This window comes from Lutzomyia longipalpis, chromosome 3, assembly GCF_024334085.1.
Source record: "Lutzomyia longipalpis isolate SR_M1_2022 chromosome 3, ASM2433408v1".
In the NCBI taxonomy this organism is placed as follows: Eukaryota; Metazoa; Arthropoda; class Insecta; order Diptera; family Psychodidae; genus Lutzomyia; species Lutzomyia longipalpis.
The window spans coordinates 12,252,728-12,278,332 of record NC_074709.1 but is presented as its reverse complement, the minus strand read 5'-3'; the positions used below and the strand labels follow the sequence as shown (position 1 = coordinate 12,278,332).

The 25,605-nt window shown below is 36.7% G+C and overlaps 1 protein-coding gene across 7 annotated transcripts in view; it reads left to right on the top strand.

Annotated features, from left to right (window-relative positions):
- LOC129792225 (supervillin) overlaps positions 1 to 25,605 on the top strand; it is an 80,395-nt gene that overhangs the window by 22,726 nt on the left and 32,064 nt on the right. For 3 of the 7 annotated variants that reach the window (XM_055831060.1, XM_055831062.1, XM_055831061.1), the window contains 6 exons: positions 7,464 to 10,965; positions 19,162 to 19,654; positions 20,184 to 20,230; positions 20,322 to 20,549; positions 20,631 to 20,917; positions 21,046 to 22,643. In XM_055831060.1, the coding sequence (XP_055687035.1) occupies positions 7,464 to 10,965; positions 19,162 to 19,654; positions 20,184 to 20,230; positions 20,322 to 20,549; positions 20,631 to 20,917; positions 21,046 to 22,643 (6,155 nt within the window). Of the gene's footprint in view, positions 1 to 7,463; positions 10,966 to 13,102; positions 13,153 to 15,046; positions 15,319 to 19,161; positions 19,655 to 20,183; positions 20,231 to 20,321; positions 20,550 to 20,630; positions 20,918 to 21,045; positions 22,644 to 24,426; positions 24,874 to 25,605 lie in introns of those variants that run through there. The other 4 variants (XM_055831063.1, XM_055831065.1, XM_055831064.1 and 1 more) reach the window with 4 other exon arrangements.

Genomic DNA, 25,605 nt, shown 5'->3' with positions numbered 1-25,605 from the left:
TTTTGGCGGAATAAATTAAATAACGCGGCACCAAAAAAAATTCCACGAAATTTTATAAATAATTTTACTAAATTTTCGGAGCAATGTTTTACCACATTTGCTAAAAATTGAAATAGCTTAAAAATTGATTGTGTATTTTTCCGGTAATTTATCTTTAATGAAATTTTCATGAAATTTTTAGGGTTTCACGAAAACTTTCATTTGTGCTTGATTTAAAATCACCAAAATATGACATGTAAACTTTAAAAGGCGATATCTCCGGAACGGCTACATAGATTTTCTTCATTTTTGGCATGAAGAAAGATATTATAGTCAACTATAACATATCAAAATATGAAGCAAATCTATAAAGCGATGCTCGAGATATTCATCAAAAACTCATCGAAAATTTTTATTTTGATTTTAGCGCCACTTGCGGTCATTTTTGAAACTTGCAATGTTCTAGAGAGTTGTAGGGCTCATTGAGATCTTTCATTTGAGCTTGAGTTGATCAAAATCGGTCAAGCCGTTTTCGAGTTATGGCCGATTTTCGATTAAAAATTGTGGCGGCCATATTGACTAAACGGCTTGGCCGATTTTCGAAAATGAGGTATCGTTGGAAAGGTCTTGATAGCCCCTATAACATATCAAAATTTCAGCCCTCTAGCTATAATAACGGCTGAGATATAGCGAAAACAAAATTTTGAGGTTATTCAAAATGGCGGACGGGGGGGTGGGGGGGTGGATTTGACATCATAATCGGATGTCTTCCACCCGATATATGAACTTTGCCGTTGACCGCAAGTCTCTATCTATTATCGTTCTCTTGCAATATTGCGTTATATTCCGGCCGGACGGACGGCCGGACGGACGGCCGGACGGACGGACGGACGGCCGGAAAGATTTTTGGCGCATACGTTTTTTGGAATGTGGGGACTCTAATTCGTGCTCATCCCGAGTTTGAGCCCGATCTGACGACTTTGCATTTTTGAGTGTACACAGAAGCTGTGCTTCTTTTAAGAAAGAATCACAGCTAAAATGCTTCTTTTAAGAAAGAATCACAGCTAAAACATGTAGATGATCATTTTTTTTAGCAATTTTTTATTACTAAAAATCTTAAATATTCTCTTAATAAAGAATTTCAAAACTCCATCCTGTCTCATAAATAAAATCTAAACAAAAATGTATACCTCCAAAACACTTTGACCTCATCTATTGTACACAAGATCGAAGAAGAGACCAGCAGAAGTAAAATTAAAAGAAAAAAAAGAAGAAGCAAACTACACAGAAAAGTGTGGAATGAAAAAGATGATGGTTTTCACGATGCAGGTGACTCTATCATTTGTGTGCCCATGAATCAGGTATACAGATATTTTTCTTTACTGTGCCACAAATACCAAGCTGCGTATGGACAGAGGTTCAGCAGCAGCAGGAGGAAGAAAAAAAAATGCCACAGCATGTTGAAGAAAGTAAAAGAAGCGCAGCAGCAAGAGTGTTGACGACCATCTGCACATGGCGTGGTTTTCAATCCACCATAATCTTATCAAATGCAAAAGAAGGAATAAAAATTGTGTAACAATGCAGTTTATGGCCACAAGCTCAGGAGGTGGCATACAAAAAGAAGTCTTACGAGATTTTGTTGCGATGGGAAGATGGTATATGTACCTATATAAAAAAGAAACGTCAAATACGTAACTCTGCAGCGCATTTTGATTGACTCTCAATTGAGGATGATTCTCCATGGATCCACCCATGAGTGGAAATCTCGTTTATTATCCCATTGGTTCTATGCTTAGGATTCTTTTTTTTCTCCCTTTCAACTTGTGCACTGAATTGCATGACGAGCACGTAGAGAGATTTCAAAAAACGAAGGAAGGTCAGTTTTCTCGTTAATCCATCCCCAAATTGGTTTTCGTCTACAAGAACAGCAGCAGCAACAAAAAAAAAGCCCCAGAGTTTCAATTTAATCCACAGTATAAGATATTTTTTAAGTCTCGTGTGTTTTTTTTGTATATAGGCTTCCTCCATCAAATCTCGTGTTTCTTTTTAAATGCCTCCTATTTTCCATGAGAATAGGGCATACCAAATTAAATCCCGCCTCATGTGTGTGCGTGTGTAATAAATCCTTGGAATTCTTCAAGTCGCGCTCATGATTTGTAGCAAAAAGCAAAGTTAACGTGCTATTTATAGGGTATTAGAATCATTTAATATATCGAAGATATATTCCTTTGCGCCTCTATGCGTTCTCTCACCCAACTTTTTTTTCCTTCTTCGAATGGTTCTCCCGCTCCGAAATCTCTGCTGGATAATCATTAATTATTCCGTGGAGAAGATGAAAAGAATAATATGGGATTCTTTAGTCAAATTGTCGAGCATACAACAGGTTTAGATTTTTGTGTTTTTTTTATCCATCACTTCTTACTACAATCTTCTCTCTTAAAATTTTTTCTCCCTGTGATAATTCCTCCATAGCGAAGAACCAAAAAGAGGAGGAAATCAAAAATATAGGGGTTCTCCACTCTGGTAGACAATCATTCTTTTCGTGTTTTGGATTTCTGATTGCTCACGTTTGGGTTTTTTGGCGCGCGCGCTCGCGAGTTCTTTCTCAAAAGACCAAAAAAAAAGATGCTGATTGAGCAAGTTGTTTGTTGGAAAACATTCGACCCTCGTTAGATTTTTTTTTGCTTGCCGAACCGATAAAAAATATTATTATTTAATGCTGTTACTTGTGAGAAAATTTGAAGTATGTGAAGGAAGAAATATTGCACGCGAAACACGGGGGTTCCATACAAATTTTACTTCTGTGAGACTACATTGCATTGAATTGGAATGTTTTCTGTGAAATTTGAAGCCTAAGAAGAGAAATATTTAAAGACAAAGCTGCTTCTGAATGGAAAATTTTGATGCGAATGTCTGAATGACGGTTGGGCACTTAAATGAGTTTTTTTTTTTGTTCAAAGGGAATTTATGTTTTTATGATTTTTCAATTGAAGTAGACATAATTTTTATCTTCTAGCATAGTTTTGATTTTTTATTCATTTATATTTTATGAAAAAAAAAATCTGTCCAATGGTGGATTTGAACCCTTTAAACTTTGCTTGTAATGTCGCCCATTTTGGCTCTACTCCAAGGTTTGTAATAGTTTTATTTGCATAGGAAGAATTTATCAGGTTTTTCGTGGAAATTTTATGCTAAATTTTTTTTTAAATAATTATTTTTCTCTTTCACTAACTTTTCAAAACAAATATAATTAGATTCTTTGAGAAAATCTTATTTAGATTATTCTCAGACTTCTCTGAATCTCTTTGGGTTATCGAGGTTTACTTTGTGCTCAAAATTGTATTGAAAACTTGAATAGAATTCTACCAAGAGGGGAATATCTAAATTAGAATCATGAATATCAGAAATAACTTCTATGTACAATAAAATGTCTTCAATCTCGCTATTTGACTCGACGTTGGTTTGTTTGAAAAGTAATTTAAGATATTATTGCGATTGGTGTTCAATATAAATTCTAATAAGTATTGTTGTTCTTATAGGCAAGAAATTCTGCAGAAAGAATTCTAAATAGTGTTAGAGAGAGAGAGAGATTATTTACCCAGTGAGAGACTTCTAAGGAAAATAAACAATTCCAGACACATTTGCCAGACTCTTATGGATGAATATACATATAATATGTTTAAGATATCCGAATGAACTTTGGAAGATTATGAGATTGAAATTCCTGGCAAAAGAGAAGCGTTAAAGAAGGGAGAAAAAAAGCAACAAATCCCAATCTCGAAGCTCGCGCAATCTTTTTATTTTTTTCTTCTTCTTAATAAAATCCAGCATGTCGCGAGAGAGTGAGAAACCTTTGGGTGGTATAGTAGGTATATAATATGTAAAGAGATCCACATGAGTAAGCGAATGAAATGAATTGCCTTGGGGCCATTGAAACGAGGCTCTTTTTTACATATTTTTACACACAAGCCACCAACATTTAATAATCAACATCCAACGTGGACAGTGTTTTTATTTATTGCAAAACCCTCCTTGTAAAGCTACCCAGAGAAAGTTTTCCAATTCACTTTACCAATGAAAGTTTTCTTCATCAGTGCAGCACATGCTCGGAGAGCTCCTATTTTGCCAATTTGTGCGAATTAAATGCTCCTCTTTTTTGTCGGCATTCTCATACAGCTTCTTATGCTTGCAAAAGAAGAAATTGAGAGTTTTAACCACCCAAATGCTGTGTTTTGTGTATGTTGGGTGAATAGATGGAAAAAAGCATAATAAAATTAATTTGCCATTGCACGAAAAGTCTTGCAATGTTTTTTTTCTTTCTTTCCTTCTTTAACGCAAAAACGGAAGGCTTTTGCAATGAGAGACCTTAAATTGGAGCAAACTACAAGCAAACACGAGCCACAAATGAGAGGAAGTTGTGCAAGAAAAAAAGCAATATATACTCTCTAGGGCATTTTCCTTCGACCCAAACATGCTTTAGGGTCAATTTTTGCGCATTGGGAGTTTTTTTTTCGGTGTGTAACGCACCTTTGGATCGATTTATGCACGCAAAGTGCATTCACACCATTTTGTACATTATAAAGCTTGTTTCTGGTGCACTCAACCTCACCCCTTGTTTGTAAATTCAAACTTCTATATTCTCGCGAGAGAGTGGGGTTGGTGGGCATAGAGGTTGGTGCTCCAGAAGAGCCGACATTGAAATTTACAGACCTCTTCACGCTCAAAAAAACCCATCGCGGAATTATAGACTTTGATGGCATTACGATAAAAATAAAAACCAATTAAAACACCAAAGTTCCGAGGATTGAGTAATTTGCGCATTGTTTGAGGAAATTGTGTGTGATCAACTCCCTCAAATGAGGAGGAAATGATGAGTTAATGAATTGCTAAATTAACTGGTTCAAGGAAGAAGGAAGCAAGAATATTTTTGGGAGGATTTATAAATAAATATTTGATTTGTTGTATATCGCCCATGAAGGTTAAAGAGTTTGAGAAAATTCTTTATATTTTGTAAAGAATGAAAAGTTATTTTGTAATTTGGAGTTTGAGAATAAAATTATTATTATTGTTTTACCAAAACGTCGCTGGAAAGATTTAAATTGTTGCCATAAGATTTTGCATTACCTAATAGGTAACTTCCCTTGAATAAAATTAATATGAATCGCAAAATTTATTTTAAAATATTGTGCAAACTGTGTAGACGTTTTAACAATCGACGTTTCAAGAGCTTTTTTCCCTCTTCATCAGGTCTACAAATAATGTAATAATATTAATTTGTAAATTATGTTTTTTTATGTTAAATAAAAGTCTTTAAATAATTTTAAAATTATGTAATTTAATTTATTTTTTTTTATGTCTTAATTCCTTAGTAATTTAATAAATTTTGACATTCTCAATTGCCAGTTGAATGCCCCTTTTTGAATTTTAACATTTCTATAAGTGAATTCCTTACCATGTACCTAGCACACCAGAGTTTTCTTAGTTCAAACGCAGGCATATTAAGTGAGAAAACCACTTTGTTTTATTGCAAAAGGAGTTATGTTCAATTTATTTCCTCTTGCTTGATCTCTTTAATATTTCTTCATCCTCCCCGTGGGGGTAATGTGGCAATGAAGGAAGAAAAGAAAGTCCACAGTATGATCCAGTTAGTTGGTTAACAGTCATATAGTTGTCTGCATATTAATCATATAATGATATTGTTATTAATGTGATATACAAAGTGGTTATAGGTAGTACTCGATAATTTCATCATTTTCCCATCGCGCGACGTGGAATAACATTGCATAATTTCTTTGACACGGAGGAATGTCTCTCTCTCACACATAGATGGGGAGAATATTGTTGCTTAATGTCCAATGGATGGCATTTTACAATTTTTGCCAGAGATGCTGTGAGAAATTTTCTTTTTGAAAATAGATAAAAAAAAAACATAAAATTTGCAAAATGTTGCATACAAAATATATATTGTTATGTGATATTTTTCTCTCAAACTCTGCGAGTATTTATTTCAATGCCTGGAAGTTATGCTGGCGGGTCTTTTAGACGGGGATTTATCGAAAAGAATGCTGAATAGCTGTGTGACTTCTCAAGATAGTTAAGCTATCGGTAAGGCTACAATTAGCACGATAGCGAGACATTCTTGAGGTGGAAGGTTGACTCAACGGTTTGGGGGGCAAAAAAACGGCAACAAAAAAGTCAAACTATTTCTTATCGAAATGTAAATAGAAATTTGTATTTACCATTGAGTGCGCAAAGTGTCGTATTTCCCTTTGCTTTGACTATGAGAGTAAACAATAAGGGATTTTCCAATTGAGATCATTTTTGTATGCAGTGTTTGTTTTTAAATGAAATCAGTTGAGCCGTTTAAGGGGTTTTTCGATAAAGCACAATAGAGTTATTGCTTATACAGTCATACCCCGCATAATCAAGTCAAGGTTATACTCTTCTTACGTATTAAAATTAATGGGTGAGAAGAGTATAACCTCGACTTGATTATGCGGGGTATGACTGTAGTAGAATACTACCTACTAGCGCCATCTGTTGAATAATTTGTATTTCATTATTTTAACATTTTTTATTACAATTACCAAATAATTTAAAATGGATTTAAATTTATTATTAAAAAAAAAACAATTATAATAAAAAGTAATGCATTTTTGAAATCTTTCTTTCTATATGGTTAATGGTATAGATGGCGCTTTTTATCGTACGTACAACTAGCACCATCTATACTCAGAATCTTTAGAAGAAATTTGTCTTAAAAATTAAAAATGAAGAACTGAAATTTTAAACTTTTCTTAAAAATATTGATAAAAATTAAATATTCCATGGCGCACCCTGTAGGCACAAGAAGAGCAAAGTGAATGAACCAAGACAAAATTGCATTTCTGGGAAATTCAAATAAACACTCACAGAGAGCAAACAAAAATATATTTTTGTCGATGGGCCAAAATAGGCTCATAGGTTCCATATCCGGCCCTATGAGTTGGCAATTGTTATCACAAAATATATGTATGTATGTTTATCTCCTACGCACATGCCCTCCAGAGAATTTCTATGATTTTTTCTTCTTCTAAAAATTCCCTTAAAGTCATGTTTGTGATTTGAGGAATGTGCCCGCACCAGGTAGACTGAAAGAGAACTAATTTAGAGCGTACCTATATGGAAAATTATGTTTCCAATAATGTTTCCACTTGTAATTTATTTTACATCGTAAATCTCATCAAATATGTTGAGGAGGGAAATGCATTTTGAGGGGCAAATTTCGAATAATGTGCTTGTCTAATAAATTCTTAAGAGACTGATGGTGGAAGAGAAAGTCTCGGAATGCAGCGCAATTGTTTGTCAAATGGATTATTAATGAGGAAGATGCAATGTGAGAAATCAGTAGCGAGATAAATTTTCCTTGCGAGTCATATTTTCATTTATTTTATGATCTTATTGGGGGCGAGGAAAATTAAAAAGTTTTTCTCTAACTCTTTTAGACTGTGCAAACTCCGGCACCGTGGAGGAGTCATCCAGCATCCACGTCGCCTGTAAAGAATATGGAAAGCACGGAGATTCTACCAAATGGCGCCACGAAGAATCGAAAGTGGTCGCTTGGGGGATTTTTTCGGCGAAAGAAGAAGGACATTGAATCGGATTCGAGCTCCGAAGAGGATCGCAAGGCGGGTTTTTCGCCAAAAAGAAAGAATAAGGACAAAAGGAAGCGAACTAGTAAACTGATTGGATTTGATCATATTGTTGTACCACCTAATTTGCAACAGAGAGAACCTCAAGAGAGGATTGGGCAGCAAACGGGCTCCCTGGATCGACGCCTGAGGGCACACAGGAAGACTGGTGGGAAGGATGAGAATGGCGGGAAATCATCGAGTGATGAGAATTTGAGTCATAACTCCCTGCAATCGAGTGGGATTTGTCGTTTTAGGAGTGACGACAGCTTGACGAATCAAAGTGGCGGTTCGACGGGGAATAAAAAATCACGATCAGCGAGAACGGAGAGGTATCTGAAGCGTCGATCGCGCGATGAGGAAGGCTCCAGTCCCAATCAAACCATATACGGTGGGCGATGGAAGACCCAACCCATTACATATAGTTCCCAGTCAATTGACACACCACCAATGAGCCATGTACGCCACCAGACGAGTCTGCAGAGTTCCTCAAGTCTCACGCACGTGCCGGTGAGATTCATGAGCAATGGCCTCATTGTGCCGCCCGAGCTGCCCGCGAGGCCTGTGAATGTGGCGAAAGTGAGTGCGGATAGGCGTAGCTTCAGCTACGACAACTCCATGAATCGCATCTCACCGGAGACACACCTAAAAAGTCCGCCACCACTTCCGCCGCCACGGGATCCACAGCGACGTCTCAATGTTTACGTCGAATCACGTCCAATTTCATATGCCTTTGATCGCAATGCCGCCCCAGAGGGCGCATGGACGGAAATGGGGGAGAGATGTGTCAGCGATAATCGTCTCAATGTCCCCCATCTATCACCAAGGAGACCATCTTCGGTGCAACCTGAAAATCCCCCAAGACGCTTCATAACACGACGCGACCCAAATGGCCTAAACAGCAATGATAGGAACAACAATATGGAAACAATTACAAGTGGAACATTCAAATACCTCACTGATTCAGCTCCACGTTCCCGCAAGCCCATACAGATGGTCCCGGAAGTTCCGGGATTCTATGGGAATGGTGTGGCAAAGATGCACGATGAGAGGAGGCAGAGTCAGACACAGAGTGCCACGGATTTCTGGCGTAGAATCGATGAGGATGCCCGAAATCGTAATCATGATCCACAAATTGTAAAGCCGAAGGTTCTAAAACCCAAATCCTACAGGTATGATATTCCAGTGCCGCAGATTGTGGACTTTTTGGATGACAATCGCAACCGTGTGGCTAGTCTGCCCAGTCACTACGGGGGGAATCGCTATGAGGAGCATGTAGCGAAGAATGTGAGTGGGCAGCGGATGAAGCCACTAGAAATGACTGCAACTGTCGTCACGCAGTCCTTCCCAAGGAGAGTCCCTCCGGAACCCCCTGCCAGGGGTAGTAGTACACTTGGGAGGAAGTCTGCGAATCTCGAGGAGGCCATTAATGAATTGGAGGAAATTTACAAGAGTCTCAAATTAACCGATGAAGCTCTCTTGGATCGTGCAGAGCGCAGAGATATGCCAACACCGGTGGATTTTTCAAAAATTTGTGCTGCAGACTACGATGATGAGGAGGAAGAGAATCACGGAGAGCCTGACATTGTGAAGGATGATGTGGCATATAGGAATCTCAAACATGCCAATAGTGTGCCCAAAATGATGGAGCCTCTTCCCTTTGGAATTCCCATTGGGCCAATTCCACCATCCCCGGGAACGGATTATCTCAAATATGCACCGCCAGGTGATAAAAAAGCACCCAAAAAGTCCCCGGATATTGTAAAGGATGACCTTGCGTACAGGAATTTGCGTAAAGACACAAATGAGGGCAAAAAGGCTGATCATTTTGTACTTCCGAAGCAAAAAAATCGAGCCACGAGAACAATGTCAGCAAATATCTACAATCTCATCCAGAGGGATGCTGCTAAACCATCTGGAGGTACAATTGAGGATTACCTGGCGCTCGATAGGAAGCCACTAATTCACCTAACGGACGCCAGTGATGAGGATGTACCTTCAACTGTTTTTGTCGTGAGAAAACCTATTCCTTGCCACCCGACAAATTACAAAAATGGAGCTGTTTTCAATCTCCCCTCCACGCTGAACACTCTGTCTCCACCCACGACTTCGTGTAAGCCTCCAATTCCATCTATCCGGAAAAGTGTGAGTCCGGATGTGAAAAAACTCCAAGACAGCGAAATGGAGGACACTCTCAATGCCTTGGCGCGCGAAGCAAAGATAACGAGTGAGAAATTGGGCAGGGATTTAATGGTGCTGCGCCGTGAGGCAAAGCCTGGCTCTGATGCATCTGCTGATGAATCAAAAATAAATCTTGAGCGCGAGAAGAAAGAGGAAGACATTGAGGAAGTTTCACGAGCAGCACGTCTCTGTGAGGAAATTCTCAAGGGTGTAGTGAAGGATGTGAAGAAGTTGGAATCACCGGAGAAAGTCCTTCAGAGTAGTAGATTAATCCATGAAATTAGTGAAGCCTCAAAAGCGGTGAGAGCATGTGAAAAGATGCTCAAGGATGTTGTTCAGGATACACCGAAGAAAATGCTGAAGGATGAAAAATTAATTCATGACATCAATGAAGTTTCCTTAGCTGTGGCGGGATGTGAGAAAATCCTGAAGGAAGTTGTAAAAACAACAGAAGTTTCCCCAACGAAAACTTCCCCAGTGAAAATGTTGCCAGTGGAAGTTCCTCAAGCAAAAGCACCACAAGTGGTGGAAAGTCCTCCGGTGAAAAGTCCAACAAAAGTTGGGGATCTCATGGAGGAACTTCATCCGGAAAAGTTAACCGCCATCACGGAGAAATGCATGGAACAGTTGAAAATTCTCAAGGAGGATGACACTCAGGGACCTGATTATGATAATCTCAATGGGGAAGTTGTTGCTCCCACACCAGCTAGCCGCCAGGTGACAGAAGCTAAGCAAATGAGAAAGCTGAAAATGGAAGCAGATATAGATCGAATGATGAAGGAATGTTCGGAATCTACCACGGAAACAGTGGAGAAACCAAGTACAACATTCAGTGAACTTACAAAGCTAATTCGTGAGAGTGCCGGTGAGGAGGGAAAAGTTGATGAGAGTGTTGATCAGGTGGACTCCGATAAGACACCGTATTCGTCACCTGTTGATGAAGTTGCTGAGAGGAAGACACCGCATTTTGTGGAGCAAACCACCGTGGATAGCCCATCACCTCCGCTTGAGCTCACACCACCTTGCCTGGATGATGAGTCGCAGTACAATTCGTCGGAAGAGCTGGCGATGATCTTCGGCATCAGCCAGTCGTGCCAGAGTCTCAATCAACCACCGGAAGCTGGTGCAACCACAGGTAATGCGAGTGCCAACCGGCGCGTACACACAGTGACACACTTTGAGACAATCCACGAATCACCCGAAGAATCACGGGATGTGGAGGATCCCTCAGAAACATTTGCCGAATCCCCCAAAAATGTGGGAAAAATGCCCAAAATGGTGTGCAATGGTGGGCAAATGGACAAGAGGACTACTGCGCGAAAATGTGCGGATAATTCCACACCGGGGGCATCCCATGGGCGTGGAAAAGGGTGCCAGGGGAGCCTCATTGCACCACAACACATTATTGTGGCATGCACTTACGGACTTGCTAATTACGATGTCATCACCTATTTAGCCATTTTAGCCGCTATTGTCTTACTAATTGCATTTATAGTGATTTAATTTGAGAGCGCCACTTGAGTCTCACACACCGTGGATTATTATCAGCTCCGCACACACAGTGATGGAAATAATTATACGAACCAACTTATCTGAATTCGTTTTATTTCTTTTTTTCTTTAAGCTTTGTAGTGTAAAGAAAATTATTCTTAAAGAAAACTAATAAAATTTCTTTATATTCTAAATCAAAATTTTTATTTAATATTCAAAATTATTGCACTGATTTTGTATTTTAGAAAATACTTGAAAATTTATTGGCGCAAATATTTTTGACAAAATTTAGTTTGAACTGAAGGAAATTTTAATGGAATTAAAAAAAAAATGTTTTTTCTCTTGATTAAGAAATTGATTCTATAATTATTATCACCACTGTAGATGCGAAATTGAGCAATTTTCTATGTAAATGTTTGTAATCTCTAATCAACATTCTAGTTTGTATTAAACATTAGAATCTTAGCTTTAGATTTTATCTCTATTATCCCAGTTTTTGGTTTTATTTTTTTCATTTAAATTTCTCCAACTAATCTCATGTAAAACATGAGAATTTGGTGTGAAGGAGAGATGCAAATAGTGAAAAAAAGAAGCAAATTGTAAACAATTAAATGAGGAAGGAAATATCTGCGGTTACCAATTTACCTGTGCACAGAAAGTGAAAAAAAGAAGAGGAAAATTATGAAGATTAATTGAGTGTTTTTTTTTTTATTATTTCATGTAGAATTAACTAGACTGCATTATGTGCCAATGATTGTTGATTTGTTTATTACTCTCTTTTATTCTAATTTAATTATTACATTGTGTATTTACTCTAATAGCTATAATACATAAAACAATATATCTCTCTTCTATTGAAAAGAAAAACTAAATTTCTCTACATTAAGTTCAGTTTAATAGTTTTTTTTTCACTAAATCATTTTATTGCAAAATGCTTTTGAAAAGAGAATATTTTGTTTCTTTTTTATATCATATTTTTTGTTGGTGTAAAACAGAAATTATAATAATGCTTGTTTGATATGTTTATTTTTTTAAATAATTTTTTAGAGAGAGAGAAAAAATAATAATTGATGTGTACAAATAAATGGATTTACTGTATGAAAGAAATATTAATGATGCATTTTTTATTTTCTTTCCCCAAACTAATTCGTTCCCTAATTCGTGTGTTTTATTTTGTTTCTTCTTCTTCCCAAGACTAAAAAATACATTCCCTAATTTTTTTGATCATTTCTTTACCTGCATTTCACGTGAAATTTCGATGCATGGTATGGCTGTATCGATCTCGTGATGGAATTCTTTTTTTCCACCATTTTTTTTTAACAACTTTGTGCCGGATGTGAGCCAACTTTTTTTTTATATTTAATAAATTCTCCTTCAGCTTCTCTGTCCGGCTTTTTTCGTATATTGTAAAAGTATATAATATTCTTTCCGCAATAGAAGGAAGAGAAAAAAAAGAGAAATACTGTGTAGTTTGTATTTGCACTGCACCTGATATACACCTGAAGAAAAATTCTAAATGGAAAATGTCTTTATTTTGCATTTCTATGCCGTCCATAAACAATCAAAATTTACTTGAAAAAAAAAATGTTGAATAAACATTTTTTGAGGATAAGATTTATTTTTGAAATATTCTCATTTTTAAGAGAAAAAATTTACATGAAAATTCTTCGAAAGTGTCTCGAGATGAAAATTAAAAGAAAAGAAAAAAAAACATTGAATTTAATTAAATGAAAAACTTTTTGGTAATCTGTTGGCTAACCCTCTGTATTATCGTATTATAGGTGTTTTGTAAATGCAGATTACTCACCTTCCATCTGCCTTCAGAGACAAGGTAATTAATTTTGGGAATATCTCTATTTTATTGTTTTTTTTATCATTGTTTGTTCATTCTTCTTTTTTTTATTCTTGTAATTTAATAAAACTTATTTAATTTCCGTGTCACGCTATCACTCTGTCAATATCCTCAAAATCACTTTTATAAATAATTTTGCAAAAAATTTCATGTTCAAAATGCATTGTCAATTTGCAAGCTTCTCTATCCAAAAAAAGGTTTTAAAAATTTTAATAAAAAAAAACTTTTAAGCATCCAATGAATGTAATTTTTTTGTTGTAAGAAAAAACCGCGAAAGCTTTAAATTTTTAAAATAAAATAAACTGCACTAGCGACATCTCATGCAGTGTAGCATCGACGTACGCGGGCAGATGAACACGCAAATGTAACAAAAATATTAATTCGCCAAGCTCCCATAGCAAAAGTGATTAAGTGCGATGCGAATGAGAAGAGTAATATAACGAATAATACCCTCAATTTAGCATCAAAGTGCTTGTATCTGTTTGAGCTGTTTGAGCAATTTTCGCAAAGCAACACCTGATTTTTCTGCTGACACACGATTTAATATTGAAATTCACACATATGCAATTCTAACGCTCAATCATCACACCAATATGAAATGTAGAGTTGAATGCAATGCAGATTGCAGATTTTATCATATTACAATAAGTTGTTTTTTTTTAAAGAATTTATCCAAGCCCTTTTTGGCTGAGTTCAATAATAAAAATATTAACCCTTTCATTTTTAATCGTCACGGATACATGTTTGGCATCACGGATACATTTTTTAGCGTCTCGGATACATTTTTAATCGTCACGGATAGATTTTTAGTCGTAACGGATACATTTTTAACGTCACGGATACATGTTTGGCATCACGGATACATTTTTTAGCGTCACGGATACATTTTTAATCGTCACGGATACATTTTTTTTCGTCACGGATACATTTTTAGGCGTCAAGGATACATTTTTAGGCGTCACGGATACATTTTCATACAACATTTCAGGCGCCAAATTCAAAAATTCACAAAAACTGCATGATTTTTATATGGGGGCTACCTGAAGGGGAGCTTTTGGGGGAAAATGAATACGGCCATCTGAAACCGCATGATATAAGGAGCCTCTGGTACCAAATTTTATCGAGATCGGATAAACGGTGTGGATTTGTATAGAAAAGTCGGAACGACGTTCACCAACAAACAGACCTTTCTTTATTTTATAGATAAATTGTAGTTAGAAGCATGAAGTTTTTAATCTACGTTAATAATTTAAATGTGAATTTTTCTCATCATTTTGTGACAAAACCAAAAAGTTATTTTTGATTAAAAAAAATAGTGTGTGACTCAGCTAATGTTATAATTCTGTTATAAAGCTAAGATTCCATTCAATTCTGGAATTTTAAAAGTTCTAGAACAATTTCTACGGAATTTTAAGAAATTTTAATTTTATTTGCTTGGCAATTGGGGCAATAAAACCAACAAAAGGTCTTCCTGCACTGCGGGTACACCTTGACTTTGTACACAATTCCCCTCCTTGTTTTTTTTTTACAAAAGATTTCCGTTATCACAATCAAATTGTTAGCAAATTACGGATTTTATTGGGTTTGATAAGACAAGAATTTTATCTTTAGCGCTGCAATAAGATTGGAGGTTTTCTTTCTTTCTATGTATACATACCATCGTCTGGTCGCACTGCGCACGATGGTCAGAGTTTATGCGTTCTTAGAATCGCAGATGTGTAGCAAGTGTGAGATTTATTTTAGATTTTATTTGATGACTTTTTTGGGCGCACAAAATGGCAAATAAAATCGTAAATCTATGAAAAGCATCAACTCGGGGGTGTGGCGTAGAAAATAACAGAAGAGCCATTGTATGTTTGGCGGTAATTCTCGATAGTCGTTGGCGCGCTCTTTTGTGAAACGTGCGGGGTTTTTTCATTGCACACAGAGCGAGTGAATTTATGGAGATTGTGTGTTGCTGAAGAATTTCGAGGCGATGTATTTGCCAGTCGCTTCCGAAAAGTAAGTGGATAAACACCTTACTCTGGCACCAAAGTGGAGTGCATTTAATATCAATGTGCGGTGTGTGTTGCCACCTTAAGTGAATTTCTTCTTCAATTTTTTGTTGTTGTTGTTGTTGTGTTCCTTCACGCACGCCTCAACAAGGTAGTTTTTCCCTTACATCCCATGCAAAGTTTTTCTCTCTCTGTGTGATTTTCTCGGCTTTTTTTCGGCATGGGCAATAAATTCACAAAATTGCCGTACTTTGCTCTCTATCGATAGAAGGTTCATTAACCCATCAGGAGGCAAGCAAGAAAAAAAAACAAAAAAGAGTTTAATGTGATTTTTTACACCCTGTGGCAATTGATTTTTGTTGGTTCTTTTTTGGGTGATCCAACCCAAAAACTCTCTGTGTGCAATTTTTCTCCACATCGCAGAAGCATTTCTTGGTCATTAGTTCTGAATTAGATTTTTTTTGCATTGAAATTGGAGCAAAAAAAAAAGTGCGAGAAGTCTCTTAAGAACAAGAGGATTTTTTTCTTATAAAACCTCTTCTTCTTCAATGTTAATCCGCTTGTGCTCAATAAATAAATGGATTTTTGTGAGGTGCTGCTGTCTACAAATCGAAAATGCCAAGAGAGATAAACTTGCAAACGAAATAGCATTTGGGATTTACATATTAGAAAAGAAGAAATAAGCAAGTTCCGGTTTAAAATACATTTTCATTTCGTCTTTTTATACCAAATACCAACTATATAATCTCCAGTTATATACAGTTATATATATATATAACTGTGGATTTTCTCGATGAAGAAGCATCAACTTCTTGCGGGATTGCGGTTCCCCGAAAAGAAAAAAAAACCTAATTTCATCCCAGAATGATCATTTTATGCAATCTCTTCCTTCTTAGCTAATAAACACTCAATACCAGAGAGAAATTAATAATACAACAGTTTGTCTATTTAGTGGCTCTTCAAAATGAATTTTTATTATTCTCCCAACCCCGCCACGTGAGAGAAGACAAATCGTGCCAAATAAAATTCTGTTGGAAGAAATATGTGTTAAAAATTTTCGTGTTTAAACGCTCGAGGAAGGAGGAAATCACGCAAAAAATTCCCCCAATTGAAAATCAATTTTCATTGAGGATAAAATTTAATGTTTGCAAAAAAAAAAGTATAACTTGCTTAAAGAAGTGAAAATATGTGGAACTTTCTACTGCATGGTTTGGATTTACAATATTTGTGTCTATGTGTATGATTCTTCTATATGGTATGACCGACAAAAATGATAACGTGAGCTTCTCAATTGAAAATTCATGCAAATTCGTACATAGGGTCGTTCAAAAATTTTGCTTTTTCGGCTGTAAAGAAATCTTGTTGAATTATGCTGAACTTTGCTTCTTATTTATGATATTCTTTACCCGACTGCAAAAGAAAGGTTCCTTTTTTTGCCACTAAGTTTTAAAGTAGATTTGTGGGAAATTCTTTCAAGAACTTTACTAGAATTTATGTGGAATGATATAGAATTTGTTTATGAATTTTTAAATTAATAAAGATAAAGAAAATATTCTATTATAAATTTTTCAATCAACTTCTTCAGGCTCTAAATCTCTAAAAGAAATTTTTAAATTTCTGAAAGACCCTTTTTTGGCAAGAGAAGAACTTTTGAACTCTGACGGTCTCTCAACTTGCATGATGTTGCATTTTGCTATAAAATACAAAGTGAAAAGCTTGTAAAATGGGACAATTTTCCACTCAATATACGTTTTGTCTCATCTCGTATAACGATGAGCTTTTCTTCGAGGATTCTTCTTGCACAAAATGCATTTTTTTCCCTCTTTTTGGGGGAGAGCAAGAAATTCCAACGCGTTCACCAAGGAGAATGACCAGACAATTTGAAAATTCTCTCTGATTCTTTATGTGTGCAAAAAGAAAAAGAAAATGTGCTTCTACTGTGCGATAAAATGTCGATTATCTCTTGTTTTTTCTTCTTCAACATGTTGTGCAAAAAAAAAAAAAAAAGAAATCTAAAATACATTTTTAAACGTCATTGCAATAATTCTCAGCGTGTGTGGCTTTTCTCTTTGAGGCAGAGAAGTTGTAAAATAATGTTCTTCAGCATTGCCTCAATTTCCGCTTTTATTTTTGGTGATGTCGAAGTTATTCGGTCTCCCTCTCTCTGTCTTTATTTTGTGTAAAATACCACAAAAGAGGAAAAACCTTGAGATTGTGTTTTACTTTATTTTTCACTCTCCTTACCAAATAAGTGCAATGGATTAATAATTCTCTTTTTTTCCCAACACTTGTGAATAACATTAATTTAAGCATAGCAATGTTGAAATCTGCGCGCGCGCTGAGCAATTCCAGTTGGTGGATTTTCTTGCCATTTTGATTTCTTCACTCACTCCAATCGGAGAATAACAAATCAAGAATTTGAAATGTCTCATTCATGAGACAAAGAAGATGTTTGGTTGGTTTGTACAAGAATAAGATTCGGGTCAAATATTCAGTGCTACAAAAGAGGTTTTTTTTTTGCTTGCGAGAATCAGAGACTTATCACACCTTATCTAATCAATTTTCACCGCGCATAATATTCATGAGAAAAAAAACTTTAGCGTGGGGGGGAAAACATTAAACATTTTCCTTTTCAATCAGAGTATATCTTATTAAGTAGTGCTAATCGTGCTTGTATTTATTGTGAGAAAAAAGTGGCAGCTTTAATAGCTGGATTGGGTGGGTGAGTTAATATGCGGCCTTTTAATTTTAAAGTAAACGAGTTTTAGCGTAATAGTCTTGCGCGCGAGACAAAATCGAGATAGTCCGAGTTCGAATCTCAAAAAGAAGTTTTTTTCTTAGATCTTTTCCTTCATATTTCAATAAAAAATCAGAATTAAATCTTGAAAATAATAGCTAAAACTTTAAGCTGTTTTTTTTTATATATCTAAAGTATCTATTAAGTGCAAGAAAAAGGCCGAGAATTAATTTGCACCACCGACTAATTTCAAGTGAAATTGATGCGTTTTTTCTTTCCTCACATTTAACATTGTATTTGTCTATACATTAAAAGATATTTCATGTGCAGAATGCATTTATTTGTGGCACGATAGAGTCACGAAAAAGAGTGCACACAAATTGCTTTATTAACTCTCACATTTGTGCTTCAAAGTCTTTTGGTATGTTGTTCTCTTAATTTTCTTTTCCTTCCTCATAAGTATTTTGTATCATTCCAAAATATTTCTTGGGAAATCCATGTTATGCAATGCAAAATTGTATTACCTGAAGAATTTATTAAAATTAGATTTCTTTTGAATGTCCAAAAGTTGTGACAACAAGAAATTCTAAATTTGGGCAACGTAGCGCGGGAGAGAGGGAATACAAGAATGTGATAATTTCCTGTAAATAGATTTTAGTGGTAGGTACACTGAGAAAAAAAAATTGCGACGTGGTAATTTGGTAAATTTTTTTTTCTTATAGATTAAATTATCACCTTGCTAAGTGATTGATAAAAACTCTGTAACCATTGAGATGTTATTTTGGAGTAGGAAAAAAAACCCGGAGGAGATTTATTATTAGAAATAATTTATTGTTGATTTACGGGGTAAATTGTAAACAGATTTGTGTTAATGCAAATTGGAATGGAAAAAAAAGAGTGTTGTTTGTGACATTTTGAGTAAAAATCTTTGACGTACACGCGACTGTAAATCATGTGAGATTCATTTCCTCAATGAGATTACGTTCAATGAATGTTTACGCGGGATTTATTTTATGCGAATGTGGTGCAATACAGAGGATAGATTTATTAGTGTTGCAGTAACATCTTAATGAATCAAACAAAAAAATTACCAACTTGAGCAAAAACCTTTTTTCTCAGTGTAGTTACTCGTAAAAATCTTTTATGTGCTTCTTGAAACACAGAGAAAATTCGATTTAATGAGAAGAAAGACGCATAAAATTGAGAACTAACAGAGTTTGGATGGTTGTTTCTTCTTTCTTTTGGAAACCGTTGCAGATAGCACTGCCACAACCATCAACTGCCACGAGCAACAATTAATTCCTGACGACATCAATGAGCCCCCCCAACCAATTAGTGCCCTCCTAACAATAATATGCAAAGAAAGTGTTTCATGTACGCCTCCTGTAGGACTTAAGTGTGTTGTTTTATCATCAGTGGACACCACCATGCCGGGTCAGTCGACCAAAGTGCCACCGGATAGAAATCCTCCCGCCATGCGTACCACCGCCAAATATTCCGGCCACGATGTCACCACGAATGGCGTGAGGAAGCGGAATAGTGTCGACGATGAGGGTACCGAGGAGGATGTGGAGGACAAAACAATTAAAAAATGTGATAGTAGAAAAGTAGATAGTGATTTTAGTCGTAGCGCAAGAGCACAAAACGACAAGCCCATGAATGGGAAACACCGTGGGAGTTTGGAGAAAGTTGCAAGAAGTGACAGTCGAGTCAGTGATAAGGAGTCGTCGTCGCCTGCCACGGAGCAGAGGTAAAAGCCAGCATGATATTTTATATCTTGCTTTTCATAGAAATTCACCCAGAAAGCACGAGAGAGTGTTGAACGTGTTGTACCAATCTCAAATGTTGAGCTGAAAAGCTTCTAGATTTTAGATAAGAGACAAGATTTAATTTTTTTGATTGAGTGTTCTTCAGATTTTTAAAGCTTTAGGAGAGAAAAAAAAGATTTTTAATGGGATTCGATCCAAAGACTTTCACGTTGAAGCGATGTGCTCTAACCATTTGTGGTAATTTAAGCAAAGGTATTGGAGTTATTGCATAAAGTTTTAAATTTTTTTTTTCAATAGAAAGAATATAATTCTATTCCTTTTTGAGCCTTCGATTCAATATTATTCTCTAAAGCCAATAAAAGTAATAAAAAGTTTTCCTTTCAAGCACTTTCTAATTTTCGATTTTACAAAAAATCAAGATTATTTCCAAATAAATTCAACAGATTTATCTGCGCAGTTTATTTATACATACAACAGCTAATTGAAACATTTTTTCTCCCTCCTTCATAGATACATATCGAGATCCAATCGTGGAACACCCATCGTGAGAAATCAAAGTAAGATCAAGAAATGTTTAATTTATCGTTGTGAAATTGCGGTGATTTGTTATCAAAGAAATGATTTAATTTTTTGCAAATAAAATTGCAGCTCCGAGCAGTCCGGGGAGTCGTTCAATGTACACGGAAGCTCTTGTCCACGTTTCACCCACGACGGGTACGAAAAGTGCGCCAAAAGTGGTCAAAGCTATGAGTGTCGCCATATCATCATCAGGTGAGTCATCGTCAACAGGTACGACGAAAAAATCGATTAAGACACCACCAGATCATCAACCGGTTCGTACAACGAAAGCATCAAGGTTGCGAGCAGCTGCTCTAGGTTTGTTTGTTGTTTATACGGCTACACTTCCGTCCAGGAGTTTAATTCTTTTTCTTTTTGCAAATCTTTAATTTTGCACAGACAAAAAGAAGGAATCGAGTGCATCGCCTTCAGCGGGAAGGAAGATTGGTGGCCGGGGGTTGGGTGCAAAGAGATTGGTGCCATCGATTGCGGTGTCGGTGAATCAGACACTGAAGGAATTGACCGTGGAGGGGGTGCCCAAGTATTTGGTTGAATCTCCCGACTCGGATGTGATGAGTAGTTCCTTCACCTTCTCCTCACCCTGCCTGAGGTCATCAACAATGATTGGTGAGGTGAATGTGGGTGATTGTTCACCGCAAACACCGGAATTGAGCCCCATACGGAAGGTACGCAGAAGAGAAACAAAAACGAAGAAGAATATTCTTCACTTTTGTAGCAAAAAAAAAATATTGGCCTATAAATCTTTTTAGCGTGTGATTTATTTTATGTTTTATCGTCTTCTGTTGTCTTTTAGCAATCAATCTCACCGAAAGACAAGGAAAAGGATAAATCGTCAAAGAGAAAATCAAATTTGAATAGAGCTCTCACGGAGGAAGCCACCATGGATGATGGGGTTGAATTTCGTCGGAGGAAGCGTCGTGAATTGGGTGCAATGAGATTCCAGTCGACAGCTTTTGAATCTCCACGTGCTGCCCAGAAGTCCGATGAGGGCTTCGCAGGGGAGAAGAGACGCTCAAACACGCTCAGTCCGAAGCATTACTTGAAGCAACCGCTGAGTGTGCGTTCGAATGAATTGAAAGTTTCCAGCGATGGCGAATGCAATTTTACGCGCTTCAACCAACCCCTGAGATCACCGACAATTGACAAAGGAGCCACGAGGACGAGAGTTGTGCCATATGCTCATTCAAGTAGAGATTCCGACAGTGATTACATGCGGAAGAATAGGAAACTCTCCGAGGTGGAGCAGAAGATGAATGCAATGAAGAGAAGGACGAGGAATGATTTGGCAGCTATTAAAAAGCTCGCCGGGTTGGATGCACCGCGTACAACACCAACAACAACAACGAATGAGGTGGCGGCGTGCGTGGAAGTCTCACCAGTTAACAATAATCACCACGAAATGGATCCCAATGACAATGGGCCATTTATGGAGCACGCGACTGATGAAGTGTACGTTGAGCTGCGACGGAAGAGTGCTGAAGAGTCCCAACCACCGAATCAACTTGTTTCAATTCTAAAGAAAAAAGACAACGAATCCGCAGCCGGGTCCAGCAATGTATCACCCGTAACATTTTCCTCAAGCGTTGTGGATACACCCACGCGGAATAGCTTCCGGCAGGGCATTCTCAAGAAGCGTTCCTCCCTCGATGAGAGTCGCTACAGCCGTAGCCATTCGCCCGATGAGAAGAGTGCACTGGCGAAGAATCCACGACGAAATAGTCTCGAAGAGATTCAGCATGGTATCCTCAAGTCAACGAGCTATGAACGCGAAGCGGAGTCCCTGCAACCAATGGAACCCCATGGGATTCTGAAGAAGAAAGACTCAACCTCCACGCCGTGTGAAACGCCAAAACATGTCTCCATTTCCCAAGCAGTTATCCTTGCAGCAGCTGAACTCTGCAAGGACATTCACAATTCCTGCGAGAATCCCGAAGTGAAACCCATCCTCAAGACTGACTATTCCATGAGGAGTGCCCCCAAGCCCATTCTAAAGAAAAAATACTCATCAGAGACGGAGGAGATTCGTCCCATACTCAAGACAAGTCGCAAAAGTAGTCGTGAAGAGAATTCCGATACAGACACCGAATGCGTCAGATCCATCCTCAAGACAGATTCCCCATTTAAGAGGCTCTCAAATCCCGATACAGCAGCTGATCGAACTAATGCAGTCCTCCTGCGAAGTCGCTCCTTTGAGAATCCCGAAGTCTACCCGAGTGATGGGAGTCCCAGTGAAAGTGAAAAGACGCACGTCTCAGTGGCGGAACGTGTGAAGAATATGGAATCGTTCCTCAAGCAATCCGGTGCTGTGCCCAAGCTTACTGCTAGCTCAAGGAGGGACATCTACAAGAATCGCTTCAAGACTCAACCAGTGACTGTTGATGAAATTTCCAGGTTAGTTTCTAATTTATTTGAATTCATTGTTAAGCGAGAAGTTTTAATTCTTTACGTTACAATTAAAAAGAATCATTTCGATTCAAGAATTCTAAGAATCTAAAATCTAGAAAACTCATCTAGATATTAGGATCAATTCTGTTAAAAATCTGTTCTTACAACTGAAAAATAAAAATTTTGTAAGATTTTAACAATTTTAAATCGTTCTATAGTCGGGCTTTAAAGGTCATTTTAGTACTAAAATCCGAATCAGTATTTTCTGCTAAAATTTAGTACTTTTCAAGGTTAATTTTAATATCTTTTAGACTTGAATTTTAGTACCATTTAGACCTTAATTTAGTACTTTGTTAGGCTCGAATTTTAATACCATTTAGGTTTGAATCAAATAGCTTTTAGGCTTGAATTTAGTACACTTTTTAGTCTTGATTTAAGTATCTTTTTTTTGACTTGAATTGAATGGTTTTTAGGTTTGAATTTAGTACTTTTAAATTTGAATTAAGGACATTTTAGGCTTAAATTAAGTACTTTTCTCTCAATTTTAACCTCTTTAGACCTAAAATCCAAATAATTCTTTTCTTCTAGAATTTAATACTTTTCAGGGTTAATTTTATTACTTCTTTATGCTTTTTCTCCTCACAATCTGAGCATTTTTAGGACTAAAAACTAAAAGATTATTATCTGAAGAGTATTTCTAAGATATCCGAATATTTTCATTTACATAAAGAATTCTTTTAAGCAGAATAAATCCCATTCTTTATAAATTTTATTTTCAAACAAATAAAAATAATTCAGTAAGAAAAAAGAAAATGAGAAGTGTCCCCGAGATTTGAACTCATGCATTCTTTCAAAAGAGAAGAGAGTTTATCCTTTGATCTATCTTTCTCCTGATTTTTTTTAATATTCATGTAATCACTTTCACCCGGAAAATCATTCAAACAAAGCAGAATAGAAAAAAAAGAAAATTCTAGCTCATAAATTAATTCTTTTATTGAGATTTTCTCACTTTCCACACGCAAGAATTTTCATTTAAACACACACACATGTAGGAAGATAGAATGAGAGAAAGTTCATGGTAATCCAAATGGGTGGATTTGTGGCAAAAATTGAGCAATGTTGGCAGAATTCCAGACACTTTTCTAAATTTACAACAGTCTCACATGAATTTCCATTCGAGAAAATCCACAACTGCGGAGAAATTTTCCCAACGTGAGGGCTTTTTTTTGGATAGAAGACACATCAATTGTGTCCCCATCCGGTTTAATTTAACTTTAATTTCGTTCTAAAATCTAAAATATTCTAAATGAAGATTTTGCAGCAATTTTGCGTTTGGAATGTAAAGAAAAATTTATTGCAAAATTTGCAAGTTGTGCCGCCTTCATGTCTCTCCCTTTGCCGCAGCACATTCAACATGTAGTCGTGCTAATTTGAATAGCTAATAATTATATTTATGTTGTTATGCTAAAGAGATTCTCTCGGTGTATTGTTTGACTATATGGTGATCACCATGAAAATGATGATGCAAGGCGCACAAGATCGCGGAATCGCACACACTTGTACGATCGTCGACAAGCCTTTTCAAATGGGACACACACTCTTTGCGTATATAAATACAGAAAATTTATAAATACTGTAAATAAGTATAGGAGGAATATATATTTCGTTTTTTTTTCTCCCGCAAACTTTCGTCGATCGAAACCACGATCCCGCGCAATGTGACTCTATTGTATGGATGCTTATTTTAAAAGATTAGTCGTGCGATCATCGTCGGTGCGGTTGAGTCGCGCGCACCGTGGCAGATCATTCGCGATCGAGAGGAGTGCTAAAGGAGCCACCTCTTTTTCTTTGCATTAATTACGCGGACGTTTTACTTTTATTTCCTTTCGACAACGATCAAACTAATTTGCGTGGTTGTTTTATTTATTCAGATTTTTTTGTCTCAACGAAAATCTCTTTGTGAATGAATGGATTTTCAAACTCTAGTAATATTTCACAACTCCTAAGGCTTATTAATATGCTATATTGTAATCATTTTGATAATATTGACCCAAATCTTTCAATATAAGCAAAAGTTGTGATCGTGGTGTTTGTGATTTCATCTCACCGAAGCCCAGACTTGAGCGCCAAGATCTTTTTGGTTGGACTTCTCGTGCCTATCGCGCGTAAATGGAGTGAAGAAAAATTCATAGAGAGACTTTTGTTACGCGATAACGAAGGAAGTTGACGGAAGGAGGTACATACTACCCGCAATCTCCTTTTAATTTATCTCCCACAAAAAAAGAGCGAGAGAAAGAGAAGAAAAATCTCCATATTGAAAGAGAATGAAGAAGTCTTCTCGAAATACAACTTTTACTGTTTGGGGATTTGTAAACTTTTGCCACCCACCCACACAATTTTGGGTTTTAAACAATAATTTGACAGTCATAAATTTTTAGAGCTCAACCCCGTGTGTCTGTCTCTATTTTGTGTGTCTCTCGGACAAGAAATGCGCACACAGTGACCATTCGGAAAGTGAAGACAAACTGAGAAACTTTATTTACATCATCCTCCGCACAAAAAAAGCAACACAGTGATCAATACAGAGATTTGTGATAGCCCATGTTGGACATACGACGACTTCTTGAGCCAATCGTTAGAATTTTTTTCATCTAAAATATCACCTATTTGATCATTATTAATTCTACGACTTGTTAAGCACATAGACTGTGTAAATATACCTGGAGAAGATTATTTCTAAAGATATACACAGTGGAATTGCTGGTGCGAACATCTTCGATTTTGTTTGGAGTATGATGCATACTACTATCCTACATATGTATATTTGAATTTGCCCACACACGAGTGCCTAGAAGAAAAACAAACGGATGAGCTTTTGAGGTGTTTTTCTTTAACGTTGAAATGCCATAAAATTCACCTAATTGAATTTTGTCACGGACAGATGTTGAGCTTTTGTGACTATGTTAGT